The sequence below is a fragment of the Cheilinus undulatus genome, linkage group 16, assembly GCF_018320785.1.
Source record: "Cheilinus undulatus linkage group 16, ASM1832078v1, whole genome shotgun sequence".
Lineage (NCBI taxonomy): Eukaryota > Metazoa > Chordata > Actinopteri > Labriformes > Labridae > Cheilinus > Cheilinus undulatus.
In genome coordinates this window covers 2,527,900-2,544,763 of record NC_054880.1, presented here as the reverse complement: position 1 = coordinate 2,544,763, position 16,864 = coordinate 2,527,900, and the positions used below count along the sequence as shown (strand labels likewise).

The 16,864-nt window shown below is 38.7% G+C and overlaps 3 protein-coding genes and 1 gene segment (V, D, J or C); 3 read left to right on the top strand and 1 right to left on the bottom strand.

Annotated features, from left to right (window-relative positions):
* LOC121523649 overlaps nucleotides 1–16,864 on the bottom strand; it is an 820,099-nt gene that overhangs the window by 689,627 nt on the left and 113,608 nt on the right.
* Nucleotides 1–16,864, top strand: part of LOC121523651 (immunoglobulin kappa light chain-like) — an 813,481-nt gene that overhangs the window by 684,765 nt on the left and 111,852 nt on the right. The window lies entirely within an intron of this gene.
* LOC121523562 (gastrula zinc finger protein XlCGF57.1-like) lies at nucleotides 5,222–10,901 on the top strand. The gene is made up of 2 exons (XM_041808491.1): nucleotides 5,222–5,348; nucleotides 8,690–10,901. Exons 1-2 carry the CDS (start codon nucleotides 5,324–5,326, stop codon nucleotides 10,279–10,281), a joined length of 1,617 nt encoding a protein of 538 aa, XP_041664425.1. The 5' UTR covers nucleotides 5,222–5,323; the 3' UTR covers nucleotides 10,282–10,901.
* LOC121523579 (zinc finger protein 501-like) lies at nucleotides 12,564–16,460 on the top strand. Its single transcript, XM_041808514.1, has 2 exons — nucleotides 12,564–12,693; nucleotides 14,383–16,460. Exons 1-2 carry the CDS (start codon nucleotides 12,669–12,671, stop codon nucleotides 15,852–15,854), a joined length of 1,497 nt encoding a protein of 498 aa, XP_041664448.1. The 5' UTR covers nucleotides 12,564–12,668; the 3' UTR covers nucleotides 15,855–16,460.

Sequence of the window (16,864 nt, the reverse complement as noted above, 5' to 3'; positions counted from 1 at the left end):
TTTGAATTGGAAACGCTTTCTGTAAATTCCTACCTTTCAGTGCAGTGTAACTTAGAATAAACTGAGGAAAGGAGGCAGAAGTGAAAATTATTGAACTTTAACATGGTGTATCATGATCTTAGAATGAAATCAGCATTTTGACCCAGTAAAAATAGAAAAAAAATATGCAAGCAATTAGGTTCTGTTTTAGGTTAAAAATAGCATCATTTTTGCCCATATGTTGCATAGATTTTTTTGGGATTTTAAAATGTAAAGTTTGGTTTAAAATATCGTTAAATTTGTTATTACATAAGTATGATGAACAAAAGACTGCTAAGAAAGTGCTGTCTCTGAGGTAAGGCCTAAAGATTCAATCATCTTCTTTAAAGCACTTGTTAAAACAATTCTTAAAAGCCTTGCTTTTGCAGGTGCATCTAAAATAACACACTGTCATGAAAAAGTTCATTTCTTCCAGAATTTAACTTAATAATGGAAACTTCCATGGTCATGCAGTGAATAATTGGTCTTATTTATTTTGATATAATCTGTGTTTTTTTTTTTTTTTTTTTTGTTTGTTTGTTTGTTTTTTTTCTTAAAAAAAAGGTAATGAAAGCCTTTATTAACACTGTATCACTTCATGCCCAGTGCACGCTTAACAGGAGGAGAGAGCTGCAGATTGGGATTACTTTCAGTAGCATGCATGTAAATCATTGAGTGAATTGTCTGAAACATTTCATAAAAATGACTGAGGTCCAGACCTTGTGGACATCCCTGCCCCCCTCCTTGGCCCATCTTGGATCAGTATCACAGAACAGCAGAGGCATTCTAAATCGCACATTAAACCTCTGATGAGTTATAATGAGAACACAGTTTGATTCAAAGCAGCCACATCAATTTGCTGATAATTTTATTTGTTAGTCATTCAATCTCTCAAGAAGCTCTTCTGAGTGAAGGCTTGATCAAGAGGAATAAATGCCTTCAGACAGTGTCTAGCATCCCTCAAGTGTTTCAACCCTGAACCATAACATTTTCCTGCCGGTGGGCCAGCTGTTGACTTTATCGAAGTGTAGTAACTGTATAAACATGTGCAAGCAGTCAATATCTAGCTGAAAAAAATAAAAATGCTTTGTTTGGGTTTTCCTCTTTTTCTATTTTTTGTTAACTAGTTTCCAACCGCATTCTGATAACCAGTGTAACATATTGAAATTAAAAACAATTTCACAAACTGCTGTTTTTCCTGAGTATACAAGATGCACTTTGCTCCATATTCAAGCCTCTGCTATAATTTCTGAAACAACCTTTAATCTTACTATGAATGACCTCTTATGATTCACAAATTTATAAAATGTGCAGTACATCCCAACAATACTGAACATAGAGCCATCCAGGATTTACAAAGAATAGAGAGTCATATTTATCACATGGTTAAATGTTGGATTTTTCTGCACAGATGTCCAGCAGCTGGCAGTGGAAGAAAACAAAGTTCTCCCTGAGCAGCAGGAGAAGAGGTCCAGTCCAAACCAGGAGGAGCCACCAGAACCAGTACACATTAAAGAGGAACAGAAGGAACTGTGGATCATTCAGGAGAGAGAGCAGCTTCAATGCGAAGAGGAGGATGATATCATTATGTTCACCTTCAATCCTGTGTCTGTGAAAAGTGAAGAGGAGGACGGAGAGGAACCTCAGTCTTCGCAGCTTGATGAAAACCAGATTGAAGTAAGCATAGAGAGTGGAGGGTCAGAAGCAGACTCTGATCCAGACAATCATTTACAGCCAGTCACTCCTGATGAGACTTCAGAGCTTTCTGGATCTGAGACTGATGACAGTGCTGATTGGGAGGGGAGTCATGTACCTCATGAACTTTTCAACCTTCTGCAAAACAAAGACATAGCTCTAAGTGACATGAAATGTAACACTGTAAACACATCAGTTAGCTCCTCTGAATGTGCTCCAAGCTTTCGACGGAAGAAACAAGTGAAGAAATACAAAGGGACATATACAGGAAAGAAACCATTTTTTTGTTCTGTTTGTAAAAAATGCTTTCAATATAAGCAACTGTTGGAGACGCACATGAGAGTTCACACAGGGGAGAAACCATTCAGTTGTTCAGTTTGTCATAAAAGATTTTCTCAGCGTGGAAATCTGATGAACCACTCAATTGTCCACACAGGGGAGAAACCATTTAGCTGTGCTATTTGTCATGCAAGATTTTCTCAAAAAGGTGGTTTGAAGAAACACTTGGAGAGGAAACACTTGGAGGAGAGGAGCTTTAGTGTGAAGCAGTATGAGCCACCAGAACCAGCACTCATCTCGTTTACATTCATGCCTATTCTTAGAAAGAGTGACAAGGAGGATGGAGAGAAACCTCAGATCTCACAGCTTGATGCAAATCAAAACAGAGACACAGAGCATTTGAAAACAGAATCTGAAGAAGATGACCGTGAAGGATCAGAAGCAGACACAGACTTGAATCCAGACAGTCATTTACAGCCAATTACCCCTGATGAGACTTCTCACTATTCTGGATCTGAGACTGATGACAGTGCCAATTGGGAGGGGAGTGATGTACCACAGGAAAGCTTAAACCCTCTGGAAAACAAAGACATAGCTGTAAGTGACATAATATGTAACACTGGAGACACATCACTCACCTCCTCTGAATGTGCTCCAAGCTTTGAACAGAAGAAACAAGTGAAGAAATACAAAGGGACATATACAGGAAAGAAACCATTTTGTTGTTCTATTTGTAAAAAATGTTTTCAATATAGGCAATTGTTGGAGACGCACATGAGAGTTCACACAGGTGAGAAACCATTTAGTTGTTCAGTTTGTCATAAAAGATTTTCTCAGCGTGGAAATCTGATGAACCACTCAATTGTCCATACAGGGGAGAAACCATTTAGCTGTTCACTTTGTCATAAAAGATTCTCTCAAAAAGGTGGTCTGAAGAAACACTTGCCTGCCCATTCAAGGGAGAAAAAATTTAGTTGCTCAGTTTGTCATAAGATATTTTCTCACCAAAGATACCTGAAGCAACACTTAACTGTCCACACAGCAGAAAAATTGTTGAACTGCTCAGTTTGTGGTAAAAGATTTACAAGAAGTAGAGATGCAAGAAGGCACGCCATTGTCCACACTGGGGAGAAACCTTTTAGCTGTTCGATTTGTCACAAAAGGTTTGCTGAGAAAGGAAACCTTAGGAGACACTCAGCTGTCCACACAGGGGAAAAAGCATTTAGTTGTTCACTTTGTTTTAAAAGATTTTCTCAACAAGGACATCTGAAGCAACACCTAACCGTCCACACAGGGGAGAAACCCTTTAGTTGCTCCGTTTGTGGTAAAAGATTCACAAGAAATGAAGATGCAAGAAGACACTCTTTCATCCATACAGAGGAGAAACCGATAAGTTGCAATGTTTGTTCTAAAAGCTTCGCACGGCTAGCGCGTTTCAAAAATCACAAGTGTTTTGTCTAGGACAGTGGAAATTCAAAATAATTTGTGTTTTGTTTCATCTGTTCTAGCTGAGATTAAGCCATTCAGTGATGGAAATGTGTGTTTATACTTGTATTCAGTATTGTTAAGTGTTATTTCTGCTAACTGAGCTAAATGTTTGCTCAGTGCTGTGTTCATGGTGGAATAATGTTGGTGGAATAATGTTAGATCTCTGTATGTATTATTACAAAAGGTACAGTCTAGACCTGCTATTTGTGTAAAGTGTCTTGAGATCATATTTGTTTTGAAATAGCTTTGTACAAAGAAAGATATCAGCCTTAATTGTTCTTTTTGCTCTCACATTTTATATTTGATTTTTTTAAACAGGTATTTAAACAGTCTTAACATATTTAATGTCACCCATGCAGAACCTTGGTAAGTTTTTTTGCTAAAAAAATAAAGTCAAAGGACCTGTAAAACAAAACTAGAGTTTTGTCTTGAAACACTATATCTGTTGGAATAAAGTTACTGTTAGTATGACTGAGAACTACATTTAAATTATGGGTTTAGATGAGTGGTTCTCAAACCAGTGGTTCTCTCTACTTGGCCAATAAAAACTCAGATATGATCACTCGTCATGCATCAGTAACTTCGCTCGGGAGGCATTTGGTGTGCAGGTCCAGCTAGCCACAATGGATTTAAGAGCATCCACTTGATCAATTGATGCTAGAACCAAACCAGCTAAACTGAGAAAATATGATGACCGCTATCTGGAGTTTGGATTTTATTGAGAACAGCAGTGGAAGACCAAAATATGTTGTGTGTCTTCATGTGAAGCCATGAAATCTGCCAAGCTAAAGTGTCTTCTGATAACAAAGCATGCAGAGTTTAAGGACAAAACAAAAGTTTTTTCAGACAAAAGGGTGAGGAATACATCCACCTGAAAACACCTGACCACAACCTTAGAAAAAGCACAGAGAGATTCTTATTCAGCTGCTCAAAGGATTGCAAATAGGAAGAAGCCAAACTCATTTGGTAACTCATACAGTGTCTAGGAGTACAAATGGCAGTAAACATATGTTTAATCAGAGTGAGGGTTATGCAGGGGTCCCTAGCCCCAAAGTTTGAGAACCCCCGAGACCACTAGAAAGATTTTTGCCTGTTTGAGGACTTGGCATTTTGACTTGGCCAAGTAGGCTGTTCATTGATCCACCTTGGGTTCATACTGATACCCCACCATTTACCCAGTTTTAGCTTTTCATTTCCAGAATGAAAACTTGTCTGTTGCAGTAGTTAGTGAAGAAAGTGAAACATTTGAGAGCAGTTTAATCTTATCTGGCAAAGACCAACAGATTTCGAAGCATTCTCTGCTGTAACCTGCAGGACACAGTTTAGTTTACTTCTACAAACTTTATTCATCTCTCTCTGCAGTGAGTCAAGTGAAGCCCAGCCTGACAGAGCTGTCCCAAGCCACAAATCAGAAGCTTCAAAACCAACAGGACACTCATGATCAGAGGTGGAAAAAGTACTCTACTATTGTACTCAAGTAAAAGTGCATACTCATGACACTTTGACTCATGAAGTTGAGGATTACCCTGTGTTTAGCACCTATAACACAACTCTCTGAGCTGACTATACCACTCTGTAAACTATTCTAATGAAAAACAAACGTGTCAGATAAGTTGGACTGGGTCATCTTGATTGTTATATTAAAGCAGGGCACAATATGTGAAGTTGTGCTTTATTTTGAAGGCTACAGGAAGTGGTGTTATTATTCCGGGTCACGACTGTTTTGCCCACTGAGCACAATTCGCGTTCTTGGATGCGCGTCTTTTTTGGAGCAGATTAATGCGTAAACAGTGATCAGAGTTGACTTTTTCTTTTCCCACTTTGACTCTTTGGTGTTTACAAAATGTCCGAGTGTCTGGATTTTTCAGGTTTGTTTGCTTTCTTCTTCTATCTACTGGTTTACTTTAAATGTTTCAGGGAGCTGAGCCTTTAGCTGGCGTTAACATCAACACAGCACAGTGTTAGCTGCAGCTAGCTCCTGTTGACAACATGTCTTTGTAGCGTTGCTTGTGAAACATTCCAATGAGAGTTAAACTAGCTGAACTATACTTTTATTTTTAGGCTATACAAAGTAGATGTGCTTTTAGCATTTATGTAGCTCCAGTGTGCCTCGTGTAACTGGTTTTGGCTGTGAACCAGGGCCTGTCATTGTTTTATCTATCCGAGATGTGTTGCAGTCCTCACTCAAGCACATCTACAACACCACAGCCTCTTCGGACGTGTCCAGGCTTTTTGTATCAGTCCTGAAAGGATCCCAGTCTGTACAGTCTGAACATGCCTGTAGATCAGGGATCATCAGTTAACATTTAACAAGGTCAGCTTTAAAGAACATTTCTTCAAGTGAAGGTCTGGAGCATCATGTTGTCACACTTGTAAAAGTGATTCAAACCAGTTTATAGTAAATTCTGTGGGGCTTTTTAAACGGTTGGTTACAGTGAATTATTTTAGGTTGGTGGTGAATTTTTAGATAGACAGCACATGTCATTGAGAGCTTGGGGTTATAAAAATTCAGACCAAAAGTTAATATTTAATAAGAGGCATATTTAATGAGAGATTTCTTTTTATTGAGGAGATAAATTACGTGATTTAAGTAGGAAAAAGTTTGTAATTTAAATAAATTAGTTCATTCTTTGTTCTAATAAATCCCTTTCAAACACAAAACAGTACAACCTTACACTGATTAAATCAAATGAGAATGTAGTTGAAACAAAAATGTCAGGTGTTTGACTACTAATTGATCAATTGCCAGCCATCAAGAAGCTGAAAGAAGAGACTGATAAGTGAACCACATGCAGCCATCGAACAGACAAAACATGAGGCTTGTTAAAGCTTACGGTGCAGACATGTCACTACAAATGATGTTTCGCAGGGTTCACCAAAACAGCTCATAGTCGGGTCATGATGACTATCTCTGTGCTGTAAAACACTATGCCTTCATCTCCTCTGCAATTTTGCCTTCTATTTATAGTGGCTATTTGTCTGAGTAATTACAAAAAAACAAACCTAAATAAATCTAACCTTAATCAAAAATACTGATGGCTTTTGATGATGTAATTCATGCAAGCAAAATAAAGCTATTGTTCATTCAGAAGATCTGCATTTTGATGGTTTATTTTCCCCAAAGCAAGCAAGAAATCAGACAAAATAACAAAGAAAATCAGGGCCCCTGCTGCCTCTTTTGTGCTAGTTAAAAACCAAAGGCATACCACACCCCGGTACATGTGTCCTCTACCTACCTACGTACCTGTATCACCTCAGGTGTCTACAGTATTACCCAGTCACCCAGCTAAACTAATATAATACCTTAAGGTTTATATACACTGTGTGATGTTGGGCTGTCCCCCACAAAAGATGACCGATCATGGCGATATCTTTGGTAGTGGCTCTAAAACAGTGGTCCTACATTACGCTGTGAGACAGCTTAACAGACAGCCATTGTCATGGTCTTGCCACCGAAGATGGCCTGGGATAAAATTCTGACAGTGTCAGAAATTAAGGATGACCATCTCACAACGTATGCATTAAGTACAAAACTTTGATATGTGATTTGTAAGGTTTTATATTGTATTTGAAAAAGTGCGATAAAGTTTACTAAACAAGAAAACAAGTTAGCATTTGAATGGAGACATTTGTGGGATTCAAACAAGTAGGAGAATCTTCATCTCAGATGTCTTTCTAAATATATGAATGCTGTGGTGCATTAACCTAAAGTGACATATCTTCTGGAAAAGCCTGCAACAGAAAACAAATAAGACAGAAAGAATAGAGGTCGAGAAAGACAGTCAGTGTATGGCTGCAGCCTCCAGTAGCAGACAGAGCTTTGCCACAGACCTCTCAACAATGCTGGTTCTTGTCTGGAGATGCATAGAGCGTACCAGGCCTTTTGATTCTGGTATGAAGTGCAAAATTTTCTTCATCGCCCATGATCCTCTTGGTGCTGTGGTGTCTGCATTCAGAACAATGTTGCCAGGGGGAGGCTCCAATTAGGAACTCAGAACATTCAGCCATGTGATGTATTTGCATCCACCTTCCATCATAATTAGTGGGGATGCTGAGCATCCACACTATTGATATTCAGGTCAGCCATTTTGTTTATTATTATTCTTCCGTGCCGGCTATCTCCTCCTTCATACTTTGTCATATCGACACCGTTTAAACTTTTAAAAAATCAGTTTCTTTGTCATTCAACTGCTATGACTTTTCTCATTTCTAACTTTTATATATTTTTTAAAATGGCCATTTTCATGCTATTTTCAGCTATTTTTATGCTTTTTCAGTCATTGAATGCAATTTTCAGTTATTTTTTTGCCAAAATCAGCTGTTTTTATGCTATTTTCAGCTATTTTAAGGCTACTTTAGCCATTTTTAGACTATTTTCAGCTGTTTTTAGGCTACTTTCAGCTATTTTTATCGTTTTTTTGAGCTATTGAATGCCATTTTCAGCGACTTTTATGCCATTTTATACTATTTTATGCTATTTTTATGCTAATTTCAGCTGTTTTTGTGCTTTTGGCTATATTCAGCAGTTCCTCTGCAATTCATCTCTAAGCATACCCACGCAATTTCAGCTGAAATTGCAATTTTGATCTAGTTTATGTTGAAAAGTCCTGGTGGCAGGATTGACTTGAACACCAAAATGTGGTTTATTGTAAAGGCTTCAAGTTCCTCAGGGTCATTTGAGACTTCTGTGATGGGTCTTTGGTTCAGTATTGCCTCAACCTCAATGAAAATGGTCTAGAACCCTTCATCCTTAAGAGTTTGCTGTTTGAGAACTGACTGATTAGCTATTTGGGTCAACAAGAAATTGAAGAAATACCTTAAAAAGAGGCTTGAGAGTGTATGTGTGACATACACGTGCCTCCAGCCTCTCTCCTCGCTCACTTCACCATTCAGCTGGTCACAAACAATACTTGAATGCTTTTGAATGGGGTGTCCACAGAAAGGATCCTAATTCCGTTTGATGCAATCCCTGTCTCTTAAACCCCCTTTAATATCTTGTGTTGTATTTTGCCCCACATCGAAGCCCCTGTTATAGTTTCTGAAATGCCAAGACCATAATATTTTTTCTTGCTATGGATAACTTCAAAATATCCAAACATTAACGAAATGCACCACACATCTCAACAATGCAGAAAGTAGAGCCATCAGCGATTTACTGTAAATTGAAAATCAGTTTTCAAGAAGTCACATGTTTGACTTTTTTCCTCAGATGTCCAGCAGGTGGTGGTGAAAGAAGAAGAGTTTCTCCTTGAACAGCAAGAGGGGAGCTCCAGTTTTAACCAGGATGAGCCACCAGAACCAGCACACATTAAAGAGGAACAAGAGGAGCTGTGGATCAGTAAGGAGAGAGATCAGCTTCAAGGACCAGAGGAGGCTGATATCAAAGTGTTCACATTCACTCCTTTCCCCGTTAAGAGTGAAGAGGATGATGGAGAGAAAGCTCGGTCCTTACTGCTTGATGAAAACCAAAGTGAAGAGAACAGAGACCCACAGCATTTGAAAATAGAGTCTGATGGAGAGGACTGTGGAGGATCAGGAGTAGATAGTCATTTACAGCCAGTCACTCCTGATGAGTCTTCAGATCTTCCTGGATCTGAGACTGATGACAGTGCTGATTGGGAGGAGAGTGATGAACCTCAGGAAGATTTAGAGCCTCTGCAAAACAAAGACAAAGATGAAAGTGATGAGAAATCCCTTTCTGGAAACACATCAGATAGCTCCTCTGATTGTGCTTCAAGCATCGGAAAGAAGAAACAAGTGAAGAAACACAAAGGAACCAATACAAGACTCAAACAATTTAATTGCACAAGTTGTAAGAAAAGTTTTCTTGTGAGACAAGCATTGATGACGCACATGCGAGTACACACAGGCGAAAAACCGTTTAGCTGCTCAGTTTGTGGAAAAGGATTTTCGCAACAAGGAAATCTGAAGCAACATTTGGCTGTTCACACAGGGGAGAAACCATTTAGTTGCTCAGTTTGTGGTAAAAAATTTTCCCTTCAAGGAAACCTGAAGACACATTTAACCATCCACACAGGGGTGAAACTATTTAGTTGCTCAGTTTGTGGTAAAAGATTTTCCCACCAAGGACATCTAAAGCAACACTTGACTATTCACACTGGGGAGAAACCGTTAAGTTGCTCAGTTTGTGGTAAAAGATTTTCCCAACAAGGCAATCTGAAGACACACATGGCTGTCCACACAGGGGAGAAACTGTTTAGTTGCTCAGTTTGTGGTAAAAAATTTTCTCAACAAAAAAGTATGAAGACACATTTAATCATACACACAGGAGGTAAACCATTTAGCTGTTCAGTTTGTGCTAAAAGTTTTTCTCACGAAAGAAATCTGAAGACACATTTAGTGGCACACACGGGGGAGAAACCATTTAGCTGTTCATTCTGTCATAAAAGATTTCCTCACCACAGATATCTGAAGACACACTTGAGAGTCCACACAGGAGAGAAACCATATAGCTGTTCAGTTTGTGCTAAAAGTTTTTCTCACCAAAGAAATTTGACGGCACACATGGCTGTCCACACTGGGGAGAAAAAATTTAGCTGTTCAGTTTGTGGTAAAAGATTTTCTCTCCAAAGAAATTTGAAAACGCACATGACTGTTCATGCAGAAGAGAAACAATTTAGCTGTTCAATTTGCCATAAAAGATACTCTCAAGAAAGGTATCTCAAGACACACTTTACCATCCACACAGAGGGGAAACCATTTAGTTGCTCGGTTTGTGGTAAGGGATTCACAAGAGGTGCAGATTTAAAAAGACACTCCGTTGTCCACACCGGGGTATAAACCAGTTATTGGGTGGTTTTCGCATTGATATTCCAGTACAACCCATCTAAAATGAACACATGCTCCACAGTTTGTTAGAACAATCTTTTAACTGCTGAGTTTGTAAGACCTGAGGCTGTGGTGCACATGAGAGTACACACAGGAGGTTGGTTAGTCTGGGGTGAAAGATTTACAAAAAGTGGGGGCACAGGAAAAGACTCCATGATCCAAGCAACAGTACAACACTATTGAACTTGTAAAACTACAGTTACTTTTATCAAAATTTGCTTAAGTCGATGTCAGAGTACTGATCAATTATTCTACTCAAATAAGAATGAAAATAATTCATTCAACGTTTACTCAAAGCATTGAGTACAGAGTAAAAACTCTTGATACCCTAAGGGCTTGTACAGTGAAATGTGATCTTAACAAAATGGGCAATAACAGCACGACTATATGAATCTCCAACCGGGTTGTTTATTATATGATGTGACATAACTTTAAGTGAAACACAACTTCTGTTTCAGGATGAAATGTGTAATCTTTCTTTCTCTATGTGCTACTGACTGTCAAAAGCTGAACAGTTGGTCAATTTGTGCTGTTGTCAGAAAGCTGTTGGAGAAAGCTTGGACCTCTGTATTTGCCCTCAAGTATACTTAAGTGAAAGTAAAAGTGCTCAAAAAAGCACTGGTACACTAAAAAGCTACTCAATTACAGGAACCTGAGTAAATTAAAGGAATTACTTTCCACCCCTTTCGATAAGTTGCAGTGTTTGTGACAAGAGGTTTGTAAACCATGCGCCGGTTTAGCTCAGTTAGTAGAGCAGGGGTCCAGGCTATAGTCCTCAACATCTGGTCATGGGATTGTTTTCCTGGTCTCAGTGCTGTTTGTTCCATGTCTTCCCCCAACTCTCTCCCCATGTTTCCCATCTCTCTTCATCTATCCTATCAAATTAGAGACAAAAAAGCCCCAAAAATATTTTAGATTTATTATTTAATTATTGCAATTTTTTAACACAGCTAGCAAATTTTGAAAGTCACAAGTGTGTTGGCAAGAGAAGTAGAATTCTAAAATGATTTGTGCTTCGTTTTATCTGAACAGCTGAGAGAAAGCCTCTTAATTGATTGATAGTCCTAATATTTTTTGTAACTTTTTTTCACCTTATTAATACTGTCACTTTCCTAATTGTTGCTCAGTACTTTCCTCATTGTGGTTTATTGTTGGATCTTTGTAAATAATGTAACAAAGGGTACAGTCTATTCTGTACCTGCTCTTTCTGTAAGTGTCTTGAGATAATATTTATTATGAAATGGTAATACATAATACAGATTGATTACTAATTTGTTGATCTTAATTGTTCTCTTTGGTTTTACTGTTTTTATTTGGTTTTAACAGATATCTAAAGAGTTACCATTTATCACACATACAGAACCGTGGTCAGTACTAATGCTCAATATTGACTTAAAGCAAAATTAGAAACTGATGTTATAACATAATGCACCTGATAGAATCGTGCTTGTGTAAACATACATGATGACAGAGAACTACATTTGACTGAATGGTGGGATTAGACCGCTTGTATTGCTTGCAGACTATGCCTTCACTCCAGAGTTTGGAATTATCCAACAGCCACCTGTTTTGTTTTGTTTTGTTTTGTTTTTTTTTGTTTGTTTTTTAATAGTAACAATATTTAGTGACAGGCAGCCATGTTCAATGACTACAGTTCACCATCATGTCAGGGTGCATTAAAAAGAAACTACAAAGAACAGCATATATGCCTATCTTTATCCAGCAAAAGAAAAATATTGTTAGATTAGTACAATCACAAAATACATTAAATTTTGCATTCTTGTATTGAATGAAAACATGATTAAAACATAAACTATTTGGCGTTGAAATACAGGACACAGTTGGTTTTACCTCCATAATCCTTATTCATCCCTGTCTACAGTGAGTTATATGAAGCCCAGCCTGACAGTGCTGTCCCACTCCACAAATCAAGAGCTTCACATCCAGCAGGAGTTTTCTCTTCTCATAACACTTTAATTCATAAATTTAGGGATTACATTGTGTTTAGTCACTTATCAACCAACTCTCTGAGTCTGACCTGACTCTGTCCCTCTGATGAATATCCTGATAAGAAGTCAAACGTGTTGGTGGCCGCTGGAAGAGTTAATTCACTTTCTAAAATATATTTATGACCAGTTATATGACGCTACGCTTTTATTGTGAAGGGCAGCTGGGTATGCAGGAAATAGTGTTTTTTGTTTCCGGGTCTCAAAGGCTCTTTCCCACCGATCACCGTTAGCATGTTAGGATAATCCAGCGTCCTGTAGGAGCAGATTGGTCTTCGAAAAGTGTTTGGAGCTATTGTTCTCTTCCATCCCTGACTCGTGGATGTTTGTAAAATGTCCGGGGCTCAGGATCTTTCAGGTTTGTTGTCTTTCTTCTTCTATAAACTTGTTTGCTGTGAATGTTTCCTAGAGCTGAGGATTAGCTAACGTTCTCGTCCACGCACTGTTAGCTGCAGCTAGCTTTCGACAATAGCAGAACTTTGTTCTCTGGACTGGAAACTCTTTGCTGACTGATAACGCTACTTTTTAAAAGTGGCAGATCTTTATTTTGTTGTTGTTGTTTTTTAGATAAACGTGAGGTGCCTGTACTATCACGTAGCGCCGGTTAGCCTCGTGGCTCTAGATTGACTGTGAACCAGGGCCTTTTATTGTTTTAGCTGTGTAATGTTATCAGCAAGCAGCCCTCACTGTAGCTGATATATAACATCACAGCCTCTTTGGACTTGTCCAGACTGTTGGTATCACTCCTGAAAGGTCCCCAGTCTGAACAGTCTAAACATGTCTGTTGATCAGGGATAAGTGTACTACCGGGGAAACAAATACACTAGATAAGGTCTACTCTAATATCAAGCTGGGTTTTGTGCCAGTCAGACTGCATGTCTCTGCTCTTAAGTCTTGGACTCAGGTTGCCATCCCATCCTGCCTGATGTTCTCAACAATCATCCCAGTCCCTAAGAAGGACATTTATCTCAAATCCCCCTCCCAGGTTTGACACTACCAGGTACCCAAGAGAGCTAAGAGGATGATATAGCCACGTCCCTCCACTCTCCTCTCTCCCATTTGGAGATATACTGGCTGCAAATATTAGCAGAATAAATGATACATAAACCTGTAATATCGGCAAAATGTAAAACTGTACTAACTGGTATGGGTGGTACCAAGGTCACCACCCATTCAAGGAGGCCCCCTGTGAGTCCTGAACATTTTGACTGGACCAAAACCACCACCAGTCTGTATACTTCCCCACTCCACTTTGAGCTCGGCTTGACTCGGCAATCTCTGGAGGGACAAGTCTGCGTCCCAGGACAAGGTGGAACAGCTGTCAGTTTGGTTTTGCAAAAATCCACCTTGCTCTGAACACCGTGTCGAGAATGGCCCGAGCACCGACACTATTACCATTATCGACAAGGCACAGCAGGAACTTTACTGTCAAAGAATACTCAAAAATAACCACCATGCCCAAAAACTGCTTGTTTTTTTTATTGTTGCTCCATAAAGAGCATTATCATCTACTGCATCTGTGTGGTATTAACACTGCACAGCTTCACAGCAAAGTGCTCTAGAGCAGGGGTTCTCAACATTGGGGTTGAGACCACATCGGGGGTCACGAGACTCTGAGAGGGGGTTTCCAGATCCTTAAGACTAAGAACATTTTTTGATACACTGTTGCCACTTTACACCAAATTACCTAATATTCACCCATTTTTATAACTGTTTCCCAAATTTAACACATTTTTGCAGCTTAAAACCCATTTTTTTGTCAATTTTAAACACTTTTTAACACATTATTGCCATTATTAGCCAACTTTTAAGGCCACATTTCATTATTTGAAATGTCAATTTTTTTCTAGTTTCTAACTATTTCTGCCTTTGCTAACCCTTTCTTGCCAGTTCACATATTTTTTCACCCATTTCACCAAATTTCCACCTATTTTTGTCACTTTAACACCATTTCAGCCACTTTTTATTCCCTTAATTTCAAGTTTCGCTATCCCAAGGCTTATTTGTTGTTTTAATCAGTTTTCCTTTATGTGCTTCTGTATTTTAGTTTTTCCTGTAGAGGACCAGAAGCTTTCAGGAAGTAAAGAGCATCAGGAGATGAGCTCCAGTCTGATCCAGGAGGTTATCATCAAAGAAGAACAGGAGGAACTGTGGAGCAGTCAGGAAGGAGAGCAGCTGCAAGGGCCAGGAGAGGCGCCTATAGACATGTTCCCCTTTTGTCCCGTCCCTGTGAAGAGTGACGATGATTTAGAGAACCCTCAGTTCACACAGCATCATCATAGACAAACAGAGCAGATGGAAACAGGATCTGATGAAGAGGACTGTGGAGGAGCAGAGGAAGCTAAGTATTTTAATCCAGAGAGTGATTTACAACCAGAGATTGAGGTCAAGATTGAAGATGCCTCTGAACCTGAGACTGATGACAGCACTGATTGGAGGGAGACATCTGAACATCAGTCAGGTTCAAACTCAGAGGGAAACATCCAGTTCAAGAAAAAACAAATGGATAAAAACACACATAGATGCTGTGAGTGTGGTAAAATTTTCAACAGGAAAGGTAATCTTATAGATCACATGAGAATCCACACAGGAGAGAAACCTTTCAGCTGCACAGAGTGTGGTAAGTGTTTTACCCAGAATGGCAGTCTAACCAATCATATGTTAATTCACACAGGAGAGAAACCCTTTAATTGCTCTGTGTGTGGTAAAAGTTTTAACAATAATGGAAAGCTAACTCAGCATATGTTAATTCATACAGGAGAGAAACCCTTCATCTGTTCTGTGTGTGGTAAAAGTTTTAACAGAAAAAGTTCTCTCAAAGAACATATGAAAATTCACACAGGAGAGAAACCCTTCAGCTGCCCTGAGTGTGGTAAAATATTTACTAGAAAACATAATCTCACAGATCATATGAAAATCCACAAAGGAGCAAGCCCACTCAGCTGCTCTGATTGTGGTCAATTATGTAGTTACGAAGGAAGTACAATGGACAACATGGGAGTTCACACAGGAGAGAAACCTTATAGCTGTTCCAATTGTAGCAAAAGATTTATCCATCAAGCTCTTATGGTCAATGACATGATGGTTAACACCAGAGAAAAACTGTTTTCCTGCTCTGAATGCAGCAAACTATTCAGCCGTAAATATCATCTGGCAAGGCATATGACAACACATACAGGAGAAAAATCCTTTGTCTGCTCTGTGTGTGGTAAAAGCTTTAACCAAAATGGAACTCTAACAAAACATATGTTAGTTCACACGAGACAAAAGCTCTTCAGCTGCTCTGTGTGTGGTAAAAGGTTTAGAGAAAAGACATACCTGACGATTCACATGGCTCATCACAGAGGGGAGAAACCATTAGGCTGCAATGTTTGCAGTAAAAGATTCTCATGGCCTGGTTCATTAAGAAGACACAATTGTCTCGGCAGTACGGCATCAGAGCTTATTGAGAACAACACAGAGAAGAACAGAGAGACAAAACCAGAAATAAAAGTAGAGGACTGTGGAGGATCAGAATGAGCTCCAATCTCAGTTTCAAATTGGAGTGACAGAAGTGAGGCCTGCACATTGTGATGATTGGATAGATGCCTGCAAACATCAGCAGTCAGTTTTTGATTATGTGGAACACATTAAAAGGGATTCGAATTAAAAAAGATAAGAAATCACACAGCTTTTCTGAGTATGTTTGGGTTGGAGGCTTCAGAACCCCTTCAGAAACAAACTGAGGAGAAAAGAGAGAAGCAGTGAGGAACTCGGTCCCAAAGAGGCATTTCCAACCAGAGACTGAGGTCAAGACCAAAGACTTTTTCTTAACCTGAGATCAAAGACAGTGAATACTAGAAGGAGACCAGAGAAAATCAGTAATTTTTAAACACTCAAGTGATTCATTTTCATTGATGTTGTGAGATTTAATGATATTGAGAGACCACTCATAATGTGTTAATACATTCAGCTGGAAGTCTGGTGTATTTTATGCTATTTAGTTATATGTTCACTTTGTCAGCTTAACCTGTTTGTTAACAGTGCACACAACACATGTGTTGATTTCACACCTTTGATAACAAATTCAACAGAAACTCGTGTCAAGTGACTGCATCTTCAGGTCTGTCAATCTACTTGGCTTGATTAAAGTCCCTCACATTCTGCCTTGGTGGTTTTTGCCTGATTTTATTTATGGGGAAATAAACTACATCACTCACCACTTTCTATGTATTAACATTTCAGAGAATTGATCTAATTTATAAATTACTTGGACACTGGATTTCATTGATACATGTGGAGTTTTTCAAATACAAAATTGTACACTTTGGTTATTCTAATTACGCACTGAAATGCTAATACATTTATTTCTGACTGATTTCATAAGAAATGTGTAGATGCTTCTGTTTAATCATCTAAATACATGAGCTGATTGTGAGATTTCATAAGCATATGTGTGATTCACATCTGAAATGAATTTTAAGCATGTATTCTTTAATTTCAATTGTTTACATCAAGATAAGGTAATGCAAATCATTCCAGACTGTTTT

Excerpts from the sequence above, each read along its gene's own strand:
- LOC121523562 (XM_041808491.1), top strand. The coding sequence starts at position 5,324 with ATGTCCGAGTGTCTGGATTTTTCAG. Across the intron at positions 5,349-8,689 it reads CGAGTGTCTGGATTTTTCAG|ATGTCCAGCAGGTGGTGGTG; the intron begins GTTTGTTTGCTT and ends TTTTTTCCTCAG.
- LOC121523579 (XM_041808514.1), top strand. The coding sequence starts at position 12,669 with ATGTCCGGGGCTCAGGATCTTTCAG. Across the intron at positions 12,694-14,382 it reads CGGGGCTCAGGATCTTTCAG|TTTTTCCTGTAGAGGACCAG; the intron begins GTTTGTTGTCTT and ends TCTGTATTTTAG.